We start from the raw sequence: 14,958 nt of genomic DNA, 5'->3' as shown, positions 1-14,958 counted from the left end.
GTCTGTTGACTCTGTGGTAAATTTGCTCCTCCACCAACACCACCGCCATTACTTCCATCTTTAGCACCATCATTTTCTTTCATCAAGTCTTTCCATACTTCATCAACCGTTTTCTGACTCAGAGTCCTCGGCAATGTCAATGATCCTTGCCTCTGCAAATTCCCACCAGAAACACTTCCTTCTCCTCCAGCAACTGAAGCTGTCGTCACAGCCTGAGTCTCTTCAGCAGTTGATATATTTTTCAAGAGTTCATCCATGTTCATTGACCCGAAGTCCTTCCCAAGTCCACCAAAGGTGTTCTGCAGCTCATCGAAGGTCAATGAGTATATAGATGGCTGCCTAGCCAATGGGAAATTCCCCAGTGGCTTTGACCCGTTTCCTTCCATACTTGGAGCTTCACCAAAGTTCTTGTAATTCAGATGAGATCCCATGCCTCTTTATGAACAGCAGCAAACACAGATGACCTCAAATCAAGATTGCCCTAAAAATCCATCCAACTGAAGTAGATGAGACGATTATGTCATTCACTTTTTTTTTTATAACCTTTTTTTTCCTTTAACTTAAGATCTGATAAATGTTCACCAAACCAAGTAAAGTCTAAGTTAATCATGCATAACATTCTCGATATATTTCCAATTATGGACACACTTTTTGAATCCCAATTCCATTAAACCATAAATATCTAACTAGCAATAAAATCATACCATTTATCACAACTTCAAAACGTAAAAATCTAAAAGACAAAATGAGAAAGTAACGGCTTAGTAAATATGGGAACCAATAAGCATTAAAACTTTCATGTGAAATCTCGAAATTCAAGATTCTCCAACAAGTGGTGCAAAATATACCATCATACACATAAGAAAACCAACTGTCCTGCAAAGCCATCCAATTTATGCAGATAATTAAGAAAAATCTGAAACTATATTCTGTCGTTTTATCTTTCACAAAAACTCAGATCCAAAAACTAAAAAGAAAAAAAAAACAATCTTGGAGCCAGAAACTAATCAACAGCCAACAAGTGTCAAACTGCCATTTCTCGTAATACTAAACTTCCATATCCTTGAAACAGCACAGATATTGAAGCTTTATTAGAATCTAAAACCAGCCCATTATTCCAAATCATAAAATCTATCGAAAGCATGTAATATCAAGAAAAATTCAACTCAAATAACAAAAAAGGAATCAAAAGGAAAGAAACTTTCTCTTTTATAGAACAGAAAAAAAAAAACAAGCAGCTAAACTAACTCTTAAGCACAAATCTCTTCTTTAATCCATTCAATACGGTTTCCTTAATCGGGAAAAAGGAAACAAAAAAATTCAGGCAAAAAATTAAAACTAAAAATAAGAAAAAGACAAAAATATAATAAGAAAATGGGGAAAAATAAAACAATAGATAACGAAGAAGCGAGAGAAAGAGTAAGGAAGAGAAGAAAAGAAAGAGACGCTTTCTTTTTTTCTTTTTTTTTTACCTTTTAATTTTATTTTCGGCAGTCGTATTTAATTTTCGTAAACAAAAATAAAAAATAAAATGTGTTGAAAATCGAGAGTTGTGTGTGGACTCGAGCGAGAGGGAGAGAGAGAGAGAGACAGAGAGTTGTGTCGTTTCTCTGAAGAGAAAAGAGGGTTTAGCTGTGTGGAGGCGACAAGTGTCTAGTGCCGCCTCGACACGGGTCGAACTTTAAGGAGCTTCCCCGATTTGGGTGGATTTAATTGTAATTTTCTTTGTCATATTTTTTTTATTCATTATAATAATATTTACGTGGGAAACTGCTTAGCCGCGGATATGGCGCAACGTGGACCAGTAGAAATGGGGTTGAAATTGTGATGTGACTTGTAGCCAACGGGAGAGACAAAGGTGGGAAATCTCTCGCCGTTGGATCTGCTTTCCGACATGGTGATCGATGGGGCTTGGATGCTGCATTAATTTGTCTCGCCGAGGAGATGAAAATTGTGTACGGTATGGTGCACAGTTGCATAAAATGCATGTTTTACATGGCTTTCATTTTCTTTCCTTGTTTCTATCTTAAAACTCAGTAAATAGAATTTTTAAAAAATCGAAAATAAATTTTTATCACTTAATTTATAATTATACAACATATAGCATATGATAAAATAAAATTATTGACTCATGTGTAAACTTCCACTACATTTAATTGTACAATGAGATTGTAGAATAAATAATTTTTACCCATAAGTTTTGGAAAATTGTCATAAATTTCAACAACTATTCAATTAGCTTTGTATACATGATACAACAGGTCTAGGTTGTATGTAATAATATGTATTAAATAAACATTTATAAGTGTGCAGTACCAATGATTACATGCCTAATTAATGTTTTCACTGTGATGATTACAGCGATTTTTCTCTACACCCTAGAATAACGAATTAAGACTGTTACTTAATATTAAAATATATTAATTAAAATATAGTACTAACTACTACATTCTAATTGTGAAATGTTTCTAATTAAAGTTATTTTTAAAAAAAAGTAACTCAAATAAAAGAAAGATTTCTAATTCAAATACTAAAAAGCCAATCTCAATATTTATATGTTCCTTTTATATATATATATATATATAAGGAAATAAAAATTATAAAAATTAACTATATCATTCTAGGTCATGCAACATCCAAAATGTCTATTAATAAAATTGAACTAACATTAGCTGGTAGAAAATAAAAAACATATAACTCTGTGATCATCTAATCAACACATTAATTAGTTTCATAATGAACATGAGATATAGTACAGTTTTAAACATATTGAAATAATTCCCTTTTATACTTGATTTTAATTAATAATTAATAGTGAATTTATTTTAAAAAAATAACAATGAACCATAGATTACACGAGTTGAGATAATTAAGAAACAACATTTTTTTAATTTTTTAAAAGATATAATTCAATGATAAGCATATCCATTCCATCATTCAAAAAGTTAAATAGTTAATTAATTACAGTTATTACAATTTCACAAGTAATATTGTTATAAATTATAATTTTTTCACTCAAACTTTAACAATCGACGTAGCATTATTACTCTTGAAATTCACAAATTTGATATAAGTAATACCCAAATACGTTTGGTAATGTATTAATTAAAAAAAAATTGAGGGATGAAGGATGAATAGCTAAATTCATTATAAAAAGTCACTACATTAATAACATCAATTTTCTTTTAAAGCTCATTAATAACATTCAAATACATTCAGGTTCAAGACTTGTAGAATCTAAAATTTTAGTTAAAAACGATGCTTTTGCATTCTAATCCTTCACTTGTCCTACCTAACTAGACAAAGTAAACTGCTTTAAAAAAAAAACAAAAAGGGGGTTTGAATGAACAAAAAAACGATTGTCATATGGTTAAGATTAAATCCCGTACGTCCATTATAAAGCATAGAGTAACTTTCTTTGGTGGATTTCACGTGTTATATGCGCACATCAAATAGATGTCAATTCCATCACATGTCATGCACGGATGCACATGCCACTCTGCTCTTTCTTCCGACACATGTTCATGCAACACCGTTTCTTCTCTGGCAGTAAAAAGCTTCCTCGGATTTTCTTCCATGGCCGAAGCTTCCATCTTTTTAGTTTTTACCTCTCATGTCAGGAAAAATGGAAAACGTCTATGAGACTATGGCACTTTTAACTTTTAAATAGCTGAATTTGAGTGAATTGGGATTAGAATTTAACTTTGAAAAATATCTCAACCACCTTCGATTGTTTTAATTTTTTTTTTTAAGATATATGTTGTTGTTGTTGTTATTAAATCAAATTATTTATATTTTGTATATATGTTTTGGGTTACACAATAAAAAATTTATAACTTTATTCATTTTTCAAACTTGCAATCTCGAAAATAAATTTTTAAAATTCTACTTGCACTATGTTGTTTGGAAAAAATTATATAATTCATGACTAAATTTGCAATGTTTTCATTATTCAACATTCTTTTTTGGCTTTTTTGTGCACTGCATTAAATTTAAAGCAAAAGGGCAAAAAAGTGATATAGACTAATAGCCACGTATCACGTCTGCTTTTTTTTTTTTTTCCTTTAATGTACATGTCCAAAATTTAAGCATTTTATCTTTAATTAATTTTTTATAATGATTTATCTTAGAGTTTATAGCTAAGTACCATTTATTTGATATTTTTACCTTTTAAAATAAATAGCAAAGCATTAACCAGAAGTAACTGAATTCACCGTGCTTGGTATTTACCCCATCGGGAAACTTTCTATTTTAGAATTGCTTGCAATTAAGGGATATGGCCATATGGGATTATGAGTGTCTAAATCTAGCAAAGATTTAATTGGACCACGTTTCAAGATATTTAATGAAAAAATGTATGATTTTTTAAATTACCAAAAAAAAGTGAATAAATTATAAACTTAATAATCACCTTAGAAAATCTGTTTTAGTGAAAAAAAAAAAGAGCAATGTCATGTCATGGAGTGAGTAGGCTTGTGCAGCAATAAGTTATAATCGGGTGATTGACCGCAACCGTTGATTGTTCTGATCGACTTCATTGACCGATCGATTTGATTGTCGAAGGGTACTTCTTCTCCCTTAATCGATCGATTAATCGATTGATATATTTTTTTTAAGAGAAAAAAAATAAAATTACCTTTCATTAAACCCCCCTAAAGTAGATTATTCCTTCCCTCGACCCCCTTAATTTTTCCTTCCCCTTCTAATTCTCTCTATCATACTAAATCCTAAACCAATAACCATCAACTAAGTTAGTTCTCTTTCATTTTTTAACCATTGCTTCATTATCAATTTAAATTACTGTCAATTATCTATTCTAGCAAAGTAAATTATAATTTTTTTTTGTTAATTATTTTATGAAAATAACAAGAGAGAAGATTTGAGAGATTATGAATAATTTTTTTTATTAAAATTCATGCTTGAGAAAAAATATGTTAGAAATTATAAAATTGATCCAAAACAGACTAAATCAAAACTCCTTAAAATCAATTGAAATCGTCTTTTAACACAATACAGTTTGATGGATTGAAAGAGTTTAATTTTTTAGTCAATTTTATAAAAAATCGAATTGAAAATCGATTGAATCGAAGGTTGCCCTCTCCGAAGACTGAGTTAGCAACAAAGAGCGGCACTAGGAATCTTACAGGCAGTGTGGGTCACGAGAGATAAATGGCTAAGACCCGGACATCAGCGTTGCACCAATAACGGTTTCATAATCAGAATGATAGTACTGGGTACATAGTACCCAAACCAATCATGACGGTAGGCAATCTGCACAGATGGTGGGGTTTCTGGCGGACCACGTGGTTGCCCAAGATTCCTTCATGTGCACACCAAATTATGTATGATGTGGGCCCGCACCTAGGCCGTCCGTTCCCCACAATAAAACTTTCATTGCGTCATATGTACGTCCTTATAACAAATAAAATTTACAATTAATACTTATGATTTGACAAAAAAAGAAAATAATAAATACCTCAGTACCGATTATTTATAAAAATAGATATTTATAAATAATCAATTTGTTAAATTCATATTATTTACGAATATTTTCACAATCAAAAGCTGGGAAAAATAAAATTGTATTTATAAAAAAAAATTGTGAACTAGAAGTTTAGGATATAGTTATTTATTCAAATGTTAGTTGAGGTATGCAAGCATTTTTGTGGCTGAAACTAGCTCATGTGAGCAATAGAAATTAAGTAACATTGTTTTTTTGTCTATTTTATTTTAGAATTTATTGTTCAACAACTCAGATGGCTTGTACACGTAACTAATACATAAATATTTATAAAATACTAAACAAATCCCAACAATACATGATTCGTCTTTAATTCGATGATCCAATCGATAAATTGATTTTTTTTCTTCTTAAAATTGGATGATGTTATTGAGAAAAAGAGTACTAAAATAGCCGTAGAATAAAAGCTATATCCAATTTGATCAGTTTAGGACAAAGTCAGTAGTACAACCTCCAATTAGGCAATAGTCACTTGTAGTACAACAGAGATAAGGGTATTTTTCACCACGTGTATTGTTTTCTGTGCAAGGATTTTGGGGGGTGTTTCTTTTAAGAGTATGATTTTGAACTTATGATATTACAAATTCTGGGCATATTCCTTATTCCACTCTCTGCATAACCATAAGGTTTTGTCTTTCCATTTTTGTCATCAGATCTGATGGCCTGCAAAAGAAGGTGGAGAGCAAGAACAAATGGGTCTCATATGATCTGAGATTTTTAAGTCACTAGTGGGATCTTCTGTGTTTCCAACTTGAAATATTTTATTATATTTATACCTAAAACGAGTAAATCATTATTTTTATCACTTAATTTTTATTTTTTTTTTGTTTTAATCACCTTAATCCCAGTTCTAAAAAATAATTTTAATTATATTTCTATTAAAACATAACGGATCTTTTAACTATATTTCAGGTTAGTATACAGCGAATATGCACCTTTTCTGCTCCGGATCCAAAAGAATTTTCAAGCCCAACCTTAGTTTCCAGATTTAGAATATGGGTATCAACTCACGCAGCCCAAGCCGCAAGCCCAATCTAAACCCTTTCTCTCCCTCTTCGAAAGGCTTAAACCCTAGCAGACCAAACCCTACTCTTGGGAAATCATTATCATCGTAGTAGTTCTGAATTTCCACTCATTTCCAATATATCATTTACAATAAGAGCTAGATGTATGTTCAGGTACAATTCTCCTAATAGTTTCTTCTTGCTTTCTCATTTAAAGTTAATTAAGAACTTGGTGTGAACGGGTGGGATGTTTTTTTATTTTTTCTGATTGTGGGCCTTTGATTTTTGGGTTCTTTATCCATTTGAAAGACAAGCAGCAAGAACGAGAACTGGCTTCAGTTCGCTTCTGTTCTGTTGAAGGTTGTGGAAGAAGAGAGAGAGTTGAAGCGGTTTTTGGGTTTTGTTCGTCGGGAGACTTTTCGTGCTTTTGCATTTAGTGTAACAATACATTGTACCTTAGTTCATTCTTGGAATATATTTTTACTTGAGAGAGCTTTGAGCTTGAGATAGATTACAAAAATGAGGGTGCAACTTATTAAAGCTAGAGAAAACTTGTTGATTCTGGTTAACTTCACCATTTCAGATTTACAATTCTCTCTAACTTGAATTCCGTAAGTTGGATATGATAGTGAATCATGGACCCTTTATTGGGCTACTGTTCTGTGTTAATTGCATACGATATTTTCATCCTGTTTTTCATTAGTTCTGTTCTAAGTTTCGTTTGAATTTCTTGTCCCCAGAAATTCCGTTGAGGACATCTACTGATCTTTTGTCAAGTAATTATTAGAGTTAGGCCATGTTGTGTATTTAAAATTTTAAAAGTAATATGCAGTATGCCTTATGCATTGCCTATTTTACTCAGATTGGTGCCAACCTACAGAGGTAGGCATATTTCCAAAGTTTTGCCATTGCTTCAACTGCGTTGCCCCTTGTTTTCAGCAGCTGCAAATTCTCTACAAGGTACATCAAATGGATGTGAAGACAATTACAGATCAATTGATTTCAATCATCTGTTCAAATCCTGCACTCAATCGCACCTTGCTAAGTGCCTTCATGCCCTTGTTTTGGTTACGGGAAAAGCTCAAAGCATCTTTATTTCAGCCAAGCTTGTTAATCTCTATGCTTACCTCGGCGATGTCTCATTCTCTCGTCGCACTTTTGATCAGATCAACCAAAAAGATGTCTATACCTGGAACTCAATGGTTTCTGCTTATGTTCGCAGTAGCCGTTTTCAGGAAGCTGTGGATTGTTTCTATCAGTTTTTCTCGACCTCAGGTCTTCGACCAGATTTCTACACTTTTCCTCCTGTTCTAAAAGCTTGTAAAAATCTACTTGATGGAATGAGGATGCATTGCATGGTTCTAAAACTGGGCTTTGAATGGGATGTATTTGTCACTGCTTCCTTGGTCCATATGTATACCCGGTTTCGAATTGTAGGCTCTGCTCGTAAATTGTTTGATGATATGCCAGTACGCGATATGGGTTCTTGGAATGCAATGATTTCTGGATATTGTCAAAACGGCAATGCTGCAGAGGCATTAGAGGTTTTGAAGGAGATGAGATTGGAAAGGGTAATGATGGATCCAGTTACTATAGCTAGCATTCTTCCTATTTGTGCACAATTAGATGATCTTTTATACGGGAGGTTGATTCATTTATATGCTATAAAAAGTGGGTTGGAATTTGACTTGTTTGTGTCTAATGCATTGATTAACATGTATGCCAAATTTGGAAAATTGGAGCATGCTCAGAAGGTTTTTGATCACATGGTGGTAAGGGATTTGGTGTCATGGAACTCAATAATTGCTGCCTATGAGCAGAATGATGATCCACATATGGCACTAGGTTTATTCTACAATGTGCAACTAATTGGAATTAATCCTGATTATCTGACACTGGTGAGTTTATCTTCTATTGTTGCTCAGTTAAGTGATTCTCAGAAGGGTAAGTCTGTTCATGGATTCATCATGAGGAGAGGTTGGTTTCTGAAGGATGTCATCTCTGGAAATTCAGTAGTGGACATGTATGCAAAATTGGGCATTATGGATTCTGCACATGCAGTTTTTGACGCCCTCCCAGTGAAAGATGTGGTATCTTGGAACACTTTGATCACTGGTTATGCTCAAAATGGTTTGGCAGGTGAGGCAATTGAAGCATATGGCATGATGAAAGAGTGCAAGGAGATAACGCCCAACCAAGCGACTTGGGTGAGCATTCTACCTGCTTATTCTAATGTAGGAGCCTTGCAACAAGGGATGAGAGTTCATGGACAGTTGATTAAGAACTCTTTCTATTTGGATATCTTCGTGGGAACCTGCCTGATTGACATGTATGGAAAATGTGGGAAATTAGATGATGCTATGTCCTTGTTCTTTGAAGTGCCCAAAATGACTTCTGTCCCCTGGAATGCCATAATATCATGTCATGGAATTCATGGGCATGCTGAGAAAGCTCTGAAGCTATTTAGAGAAATGCGAGAAGAGGGGGTGAAGCCAGACCATGTAACATTTGTATCTCTGCTTTCAGCTTGTAGCCATGCAGGTCTGGTTGATGAGGGTCAATGGTGCTTTCATGTGATGCAGGAAGAGTATGGAATTGAGCCTATTTTGAAGCATTATGGCTGCATGGTAGATTTGTTTGGTCGAGCTGGGCATCTAGATATGGCATATAATTTTATAAAAAACTTGCCAGTAAAGCCTGATGCATCTGTTTGGGGTGCCCTTCTTGGTGCTTGTAGAATACATGGAAACATTGACTTGGGCACCTTTGCTTCAGATCGCTTGTTTGAAGTGGATTCAGACAATGTTGGGTACTATGTTCTGTTGTCAAACATTTATGCGAATATTGGGAAATGGGAGGGAGTGGATAAAGTAAGAGCAGTGGCTAGAGATAAGGGATTGAGGAAGACTCCTGGATGGAGCTCAATTGAGGTGAATAATAAGGTTGATGTCTTTTATACTGGAAATCCAAGCCATCCGAAATGTGAGGAGATATACAAGGAGTTGAGGAGTTTGACTGCTAAAATGAAAAGCCTAGGCTATGTTCCAGACTACAGTTTTGTGTTGCAGGATGTTGAGGAGGATGAGAAGGAGCATATCCTTATGAGTCACAGTGAGAGACTGGCAATTGCATTTGGAATTATCAGCACTCCTCCTAAAAGTCCTATCCGAATATTCAAGAACCTGAGAGTTTGTGGTGATTGCCACAATGCCACCAAATTCATGTCTCAAATTACTGAGAGAGAGATCATCGTGAGGGATTCAAACCGGTTTCATCACTTCAAAGATGGGATTTGCTCTTGTGGGGACTATTGGTGACATGAGTAAACAATTGATGGAACAACCTTGGACTTGTCGAGACAAGGGATTGCAAGAAGAATTGAGTACACTTTTTGGGCTTCAGCAGTTGAGCTGGAGCTTGGATTGATGATCACTAAAGTCTGAGCATACTTCCAGAATGGGTTGGCCTACATCAGACAAGGCCACAGGAGGAATGCATGCTTTTCAGCTTGATGCACTCATTTAAATCAGCATCGCATGAGGGAAGGTTGTTCTTTTTGCAACCTGATTTGGCGACACTTTTTTCTCTTAATCAAAAGTTTCATCATTTGTGTGATCCCAAGTCTAAACCACTGTGCTTTCTTTCTTGGCATCGTGGTTGAACCGCTCTGCTATTGCTCGAGTGCCAACCAAGTTGCCAGCTCGGTGGGAATGTCAGAGGGTCCATGTGCTTATCTGGACTATGTGGTTTTCTAAACCCTTTGCGCACGTCAACCCAACATGGAAACAAAAGTTGATTATACACAGCTGACTTTCTAAGTCATCCTAATTGCCAGCTTGTTTTCTTTAACAATAGTAAGCGGCCAAGATTTTCATTTTCCCTTTTTTTTTTTTGATGATTTTTTAATGTTTACAGCAATCTTTCTTTCTGTATCTTAATGAATATTTTTTAGCGTAAAATATAAGTGAATAATAATACGAGTAAATTTTTGTGGATGCACATAAAACGTAGAAACGTTATTAATTAGTATGTCAATGGATGTCAGGTTTGCCTTACCTTTGTGTTACACTTCCAATAGTAGAAGAAATCTCTTATTTATTTTTTATGTGAAATTTGTGACACTTAAATATTTTTAATTGATTTATTCAGTCTAAAAATAAATAAATTGTTAGTAATCAATTATTTGTATATGTGTTTTAGATTCTGCTACACATAATTATTGATATCGTTAATTAATTGTTAGATCTAATCATGACCAAAAGATACTAAATTTAAATTAAAGACACTGGCTACAAAAACATAATTATGTGGACCAAAACATAAGGTCCACGAAACTTGATTACAAGTTATTTTCTTTTTGCGTATCAAATAAGTTAAAAATAGATAGAAAGTTTAAGAATAGTTAAGGGTTTATAAAATATAATAAAAAATTATCAAAAAGAATTTAATTTTGTACAAAAAAAAGATTAAAGACTATTTTGGTGTGTTTGCTTTTTTTTTTAAAACATTTTATGTTTTTCATTTTCTAAAAACAGTTTTTATTATCGATTTTCTAATATGTTTGGTAAATCAAAATGAAAAATTACTTTTAAAATTGCAAACAGTGAAAATGTATTTGGTATTGTATTTGTATTTAAGAGGAACCGTGAAACTGATTAATATATAACTTTTATTATTTTTCTCAATATGTAATATAGGTAACATTATTGAATAAAGATCGACTTAATTTAATTAATATACATAAATTTTTAATTTAAGGCAAATAATATATGATTTTTTTAAAAATAAATTTACCTAAATCTTTTGTTTAATTTTCCATCCCCTAACGCTTAAATGTACTTGATCACACAAAGCAAATATATACCTTGAAATTAAAAAGTTTAAAATAAAATTGATAAAAATTTGACTTCCTGAATTAAAAATGTTCATTTAAACAAATTCTATTAAAATTGTTAAAATACAGAATTGAAAAATTAGAGAATTGTTTCAAGGCATGTATTTATGTTACTGTTTTATTTGCCTTCAGCAATTGTGTATAAAAGGGTTATAAGTAATAAATTTAGAAGATGCAATGAAGGTTAGTAATTGACTGTGTTTTACATTGATAAAATCAATTTACTAAGCACAGATCAGAGTATAATGAAATTATTAAATTTCTATAGAGTTTTTTAAAATAAAATAATACAAAAGTAATTTAAGAAAATTTTGAAGAAATTAGAGAAAATTATTGTAAATTGTTTTTCTTTTGCCTTTTCCATACATCTTCAAGAAACTAGAATCCTATTTATAAACAGAGAGACAAAAACACCTTTTTCCAACTGACACAATAGTTTATTTTCCAACCAATATAATTATTTAAACAAAAATAATTTCTCAAACAATCATAATTGTTGAAAATATTTTTTATTTTCCTTTCATTATTTCATTATTATGGTTAAAAATGTCAATCAAAATCACAATCTCTTAATTTATTCTTAAAATTATTAATATTTTATATTTACACAAGATAATCAACATTGACAAAACAAATTGACGAGCTATACATATAATATGGGGCATATTTTGGCCAATCATGTAAGGCCACGCCAATGTTAGGAGGACTGAAAGCATGCGGCTATAACGCAATGCGTCTTCATTTGGTCGTTCTAGGTCTCGAACTCGGTATGCGGATTTGGTTTCGCAGACGGAATTTGGCTGATCCGTGTTTTCATCATTTTCTTAGTTTCCTCAGAAAATGTCGAAAAATTATAACAATTCAAAAAACTAAAGCTATTAATTGACAGCTTTATCGTAGCATTATTATGTGGCCATAAATGATTAGTGGAGCTCTGTATAATTTGTCTGGGTCCACATTGACCCACCCACCCAACGTATTTAATGGTTTTGCATACATAACGCCCCTAAGTCAATAAAATATTTCAAAAAGACCCCCATCCCGCCACCTCCTAAAAATAATAAATATAAAAAAAACTAAACTCATATAGTGTTATACGTGAATATATATAAATACTTGGAAACACGCACGAAGAGTTTGAGAAACGTCCCGAACCTCTCCCCTCCCCCCACTGATCACCCAGAAAACCCTAGCGAACCCGATACAGCGCACAGCTGCGGCGGTGAACCAAATGTCGAGGCGTTACGCGCCGCCTCCACCTCCTCCGCCACAACCAAGGCCTTTATGCAAGCAGCGATCGTGGTCTCCTGACGCGGAGAGAGACGAGGCGTGGCTCAGGCGGAAGGGAAGCTATGGCGTGGGCCTCCGCCGTAGCCAGAGCGTCACCAACGATGATTTGCAGGAGCTCAAAGGCTGTATCGAGTTAGGTTTCGGTTTCGAACCCGACTCGCCCGAACTGGACCCAAAATTATCCGATACTTTACCTGCTTTGCCGTTTTACTGCGCCGTTAATCGTCAATATAGCGGTAGATTATCGAGGTCTTCATCCACTTCATCGATTGGATCCTTCAACGATGCTGGTAGCTCTAGCACGATAATTGATCATGGTAAACTTTAGTATTATATAGTAATTTTCTTTATTAAATTCAATGAAATCATATCGCCGACGACGATTCTTTAATTGTTTGATGTCAATTGTTGGGTTATAGGCGACGATCCGGAGACGGTTAAGACTAGGTTGCGGCAATGGGCGCAGGTGGTGGCATGTTCGGTGAGGCAGTTTTCAGGAGAACCAAATTGATTGCGGTTTTTTCTTTTTCTCCTTATTTTTGTATAGAAGCTTCAGATAGCAGTATTCGATGTAGAAATTAATTTTATTTAACTTCAAAAGTTCAAGTTTGTATTGTAATAGATAGGATTGGGATTTCATTGTAATATATATTTTTATGATTAGCATCTTGTTTTTTCTTCTTTTTTTTTTTTAAATATTTGATTTGATTTCTTCTTCGTTTTGGTTTTATTGATTTATCATTCAAAGTAATACAAATTTTTTTAGTAAACTTTACTTATACTTTTTGAGATATTATTTGTTTTTTTTCTCAATTAGTATTATGTGCATTTTTTTTCTGTTAGCACTCTTTGGATAACAAAGTGTGGATTTTTTATTACAAAATTATTAAATTATTTTTAAATCAAAATTTATTTATTATTTATACATAAACGTATGTTTTCAATTTTATTGAACAGGATAGGTTAAAAAAGAATTTCAAAATTTTACCATCAATGTGGTTTTATTTTATTTTGGGATAAACTTTACTAATATATTTTCTACATGAAGTTACTAATATATTTGAATCTTTTAACTTTTAAGTTACGTTTTCTATGAAGTTTGTTCATGATAACATGTTACAATTGGCGGCTGTTAATAACTTAATCTAAATGTTCATCACATAAGGGCATTTGCTTGAATTCGATAAATATTTTGACTTATTAGCATCAATTTTGGCTTCCAATATGATAATTTGAAAGATAGGAAGATAGGTCGATTTGATGAATCTTCAAAATATGGTATTTTAAAGATAATATGGAAATAAAGCTTACTGAATAAGAATTGAGGATTTACATAGATATCAATTGCCATATTATTAAGCTTTTCTTGTCTTTTCAAAAACTGTGGCCTTATCAACTTTGATTTTGGGTGAGCTGGACACTAATTAAAATTTCCATTTCATGTATGATTCACTATGTTACCAAATGTGGGAGCAAAATTATGATATCTCCCGTTTTGGATAAAATTGCTATCTATCCGTAGTGGGTGGTGATCCCTTCTTGTTGAGCCTTGTTGCTATTCACTCGTGTTGAAAGGGACATCATGATAAAAACATTTTTTTTCATATTTTAGAACTTTCAGCATGTTTTGTAACAAAAAAATTTATTTGAAATTATAAAAAATAAATTAATATATATATTTATTTAATGTATTGTTAGTATATAAATTTTATTATTAGTAAATTAATTTAAAATTAATTAAATACTAATAATTTTAAAAATATCTATGTTTTTAAATTTTACCTTTACATATTTAAGAGATGACGTTTAAATAAATTTCAGAATTAAAAACTCAAAAAAAATAAATATTTATAATTTAAAAAATATTAATGTTGAATGATTTTCGAATTTTTCCTACACATTTATGTGGTAACATTTTATAATTAAATAACAGTGCATAAATACTATATATGCTAACACTATATCAAATATAAACCCTTTAAAAATGTTACATCAATTTTTTTTTGGGTTATGAACAATTAAAAAAAAACTAGATTAAAAAATCTCAAATACTCTTACAACTTAATTGATTATTCTTAAGTGTACAATATGATTTAATTTTTTCACAATTTTATGTAGGGGTAAAAATTTCCTTGTATTTAACATAAAAATTGGATGAATGGGTATTTCATCTAGACCTGTCAATACGGGCCTAACCCATCGGGCTGGCTCATTTTTAATTAAAAATGAGGTGGGTTGGGTCATAAAAT

The 14,958-nt window shown here is 32.5% G+C and overlaps 3 protein-coding genes across 6 annotated transcripts in view; 2 read left to right on the top strand and 1 right to left on the bottom strand.

Annotated features, from left to right (window-relative positions):
- ABF4 (ABRE binding factor 4) overlaps positions 1–1,657 on the bottom strand; it is a 4,789-nt gene extending 3,132 nt beyond the window's left edge. Inside the window, exons 1-2 of one of the 3 annotated variants that reach the window (XM_021445329.2) lie at positions 1,473–1,657; positions 1–497 (exon numbers count right to left, since the gene is read on the bottom strand). The exon at positions 1–497 is cut by the window's left edge and continues 673 nt beyond it. In XM_021445329.2, coding sequence (XP_021301004.1) covers positions 1–431 — 431 coding nt within the window. In that variant the 5' untranslated portion in view covers positions 432–497; positions 1,473–1,657. The other 2 variants (XM_021445321.2, XM_021445338.2) reach the window with 2 other exon arrangements.
- Positions 1,658–6,570: 4,913 nt separating this feature from the next.
- Positions 6,571–10,518, top strand: EMB2758 (Tetratricopeptide repeat (TPR)-like superfamily protein). Of its 2 annotated transcripts, none has more exons than XM_021438194.1 (2): positions 6,571–6,699; positions 7,388–10,518. In XM_021438194.1, the coding sequence occupies exons 1-2, from the start codon at positions 6,692–6,694 to the stop codon at positions 9,840–9,842; spliced, it is 2,463 nt and encodes an 820-aa protein (XP_021293869.1). In that variant the 5' UTR covers positions 6,571–6,691; the 3' UTR covers positions 9,843–10,518. The 2 variants fall into 2 exon arrangements, with proteins under 2 accessions (XP_021293869.1, XP_021293859.1); XM_021438184.2 differs by having other exon boundaries at positions 6,651–6,699; positions 6,835–10,518.
- A 2,000-nt stretch (positions 10,519–12,518) lies between these two features.
- On the top strand, positions 12,519–13,372 carry LOC110421747 (uncharacterized). Its single transcript, XM_021435416.2, has 2 exons — positions 12,519–13,026; positions 13,129–13,372. Exons 1-2 carry the CDS (start codon positions 12,651–12,653, stop codon positions 13,218–13,220), a joined length of 468 nt encoding a protein of 155 aa, XP_021291091.1. The 5' UTR covers positions 12,519–12,650; the 3' UTR covers positions 13,221–13,372.
- Positions 13,373–14,958: the final 1,586 nt, after the last annotated feature.

The sequence above is a fragment of the Theobroma umbraticum genome, unplaced genomic scaffold, assembly GCF_002168275.2.
Source record: "Theobroma umbraticum cultivar Fairchild unplaced genomic scaffold, ASM216827v3 scaffold_30.0, whole genome shotgun sequence".
NCBI classification, from domain to species: Eukaryota; Viridiplantae; Streptophyta; class Magnoliopsida; order Malvales; family Malvaceae; genus Theobroma; species Theobroma umbraticum.
This window is presented reverse-complemented; position numbering and strand designations above follow the sequence as displayed.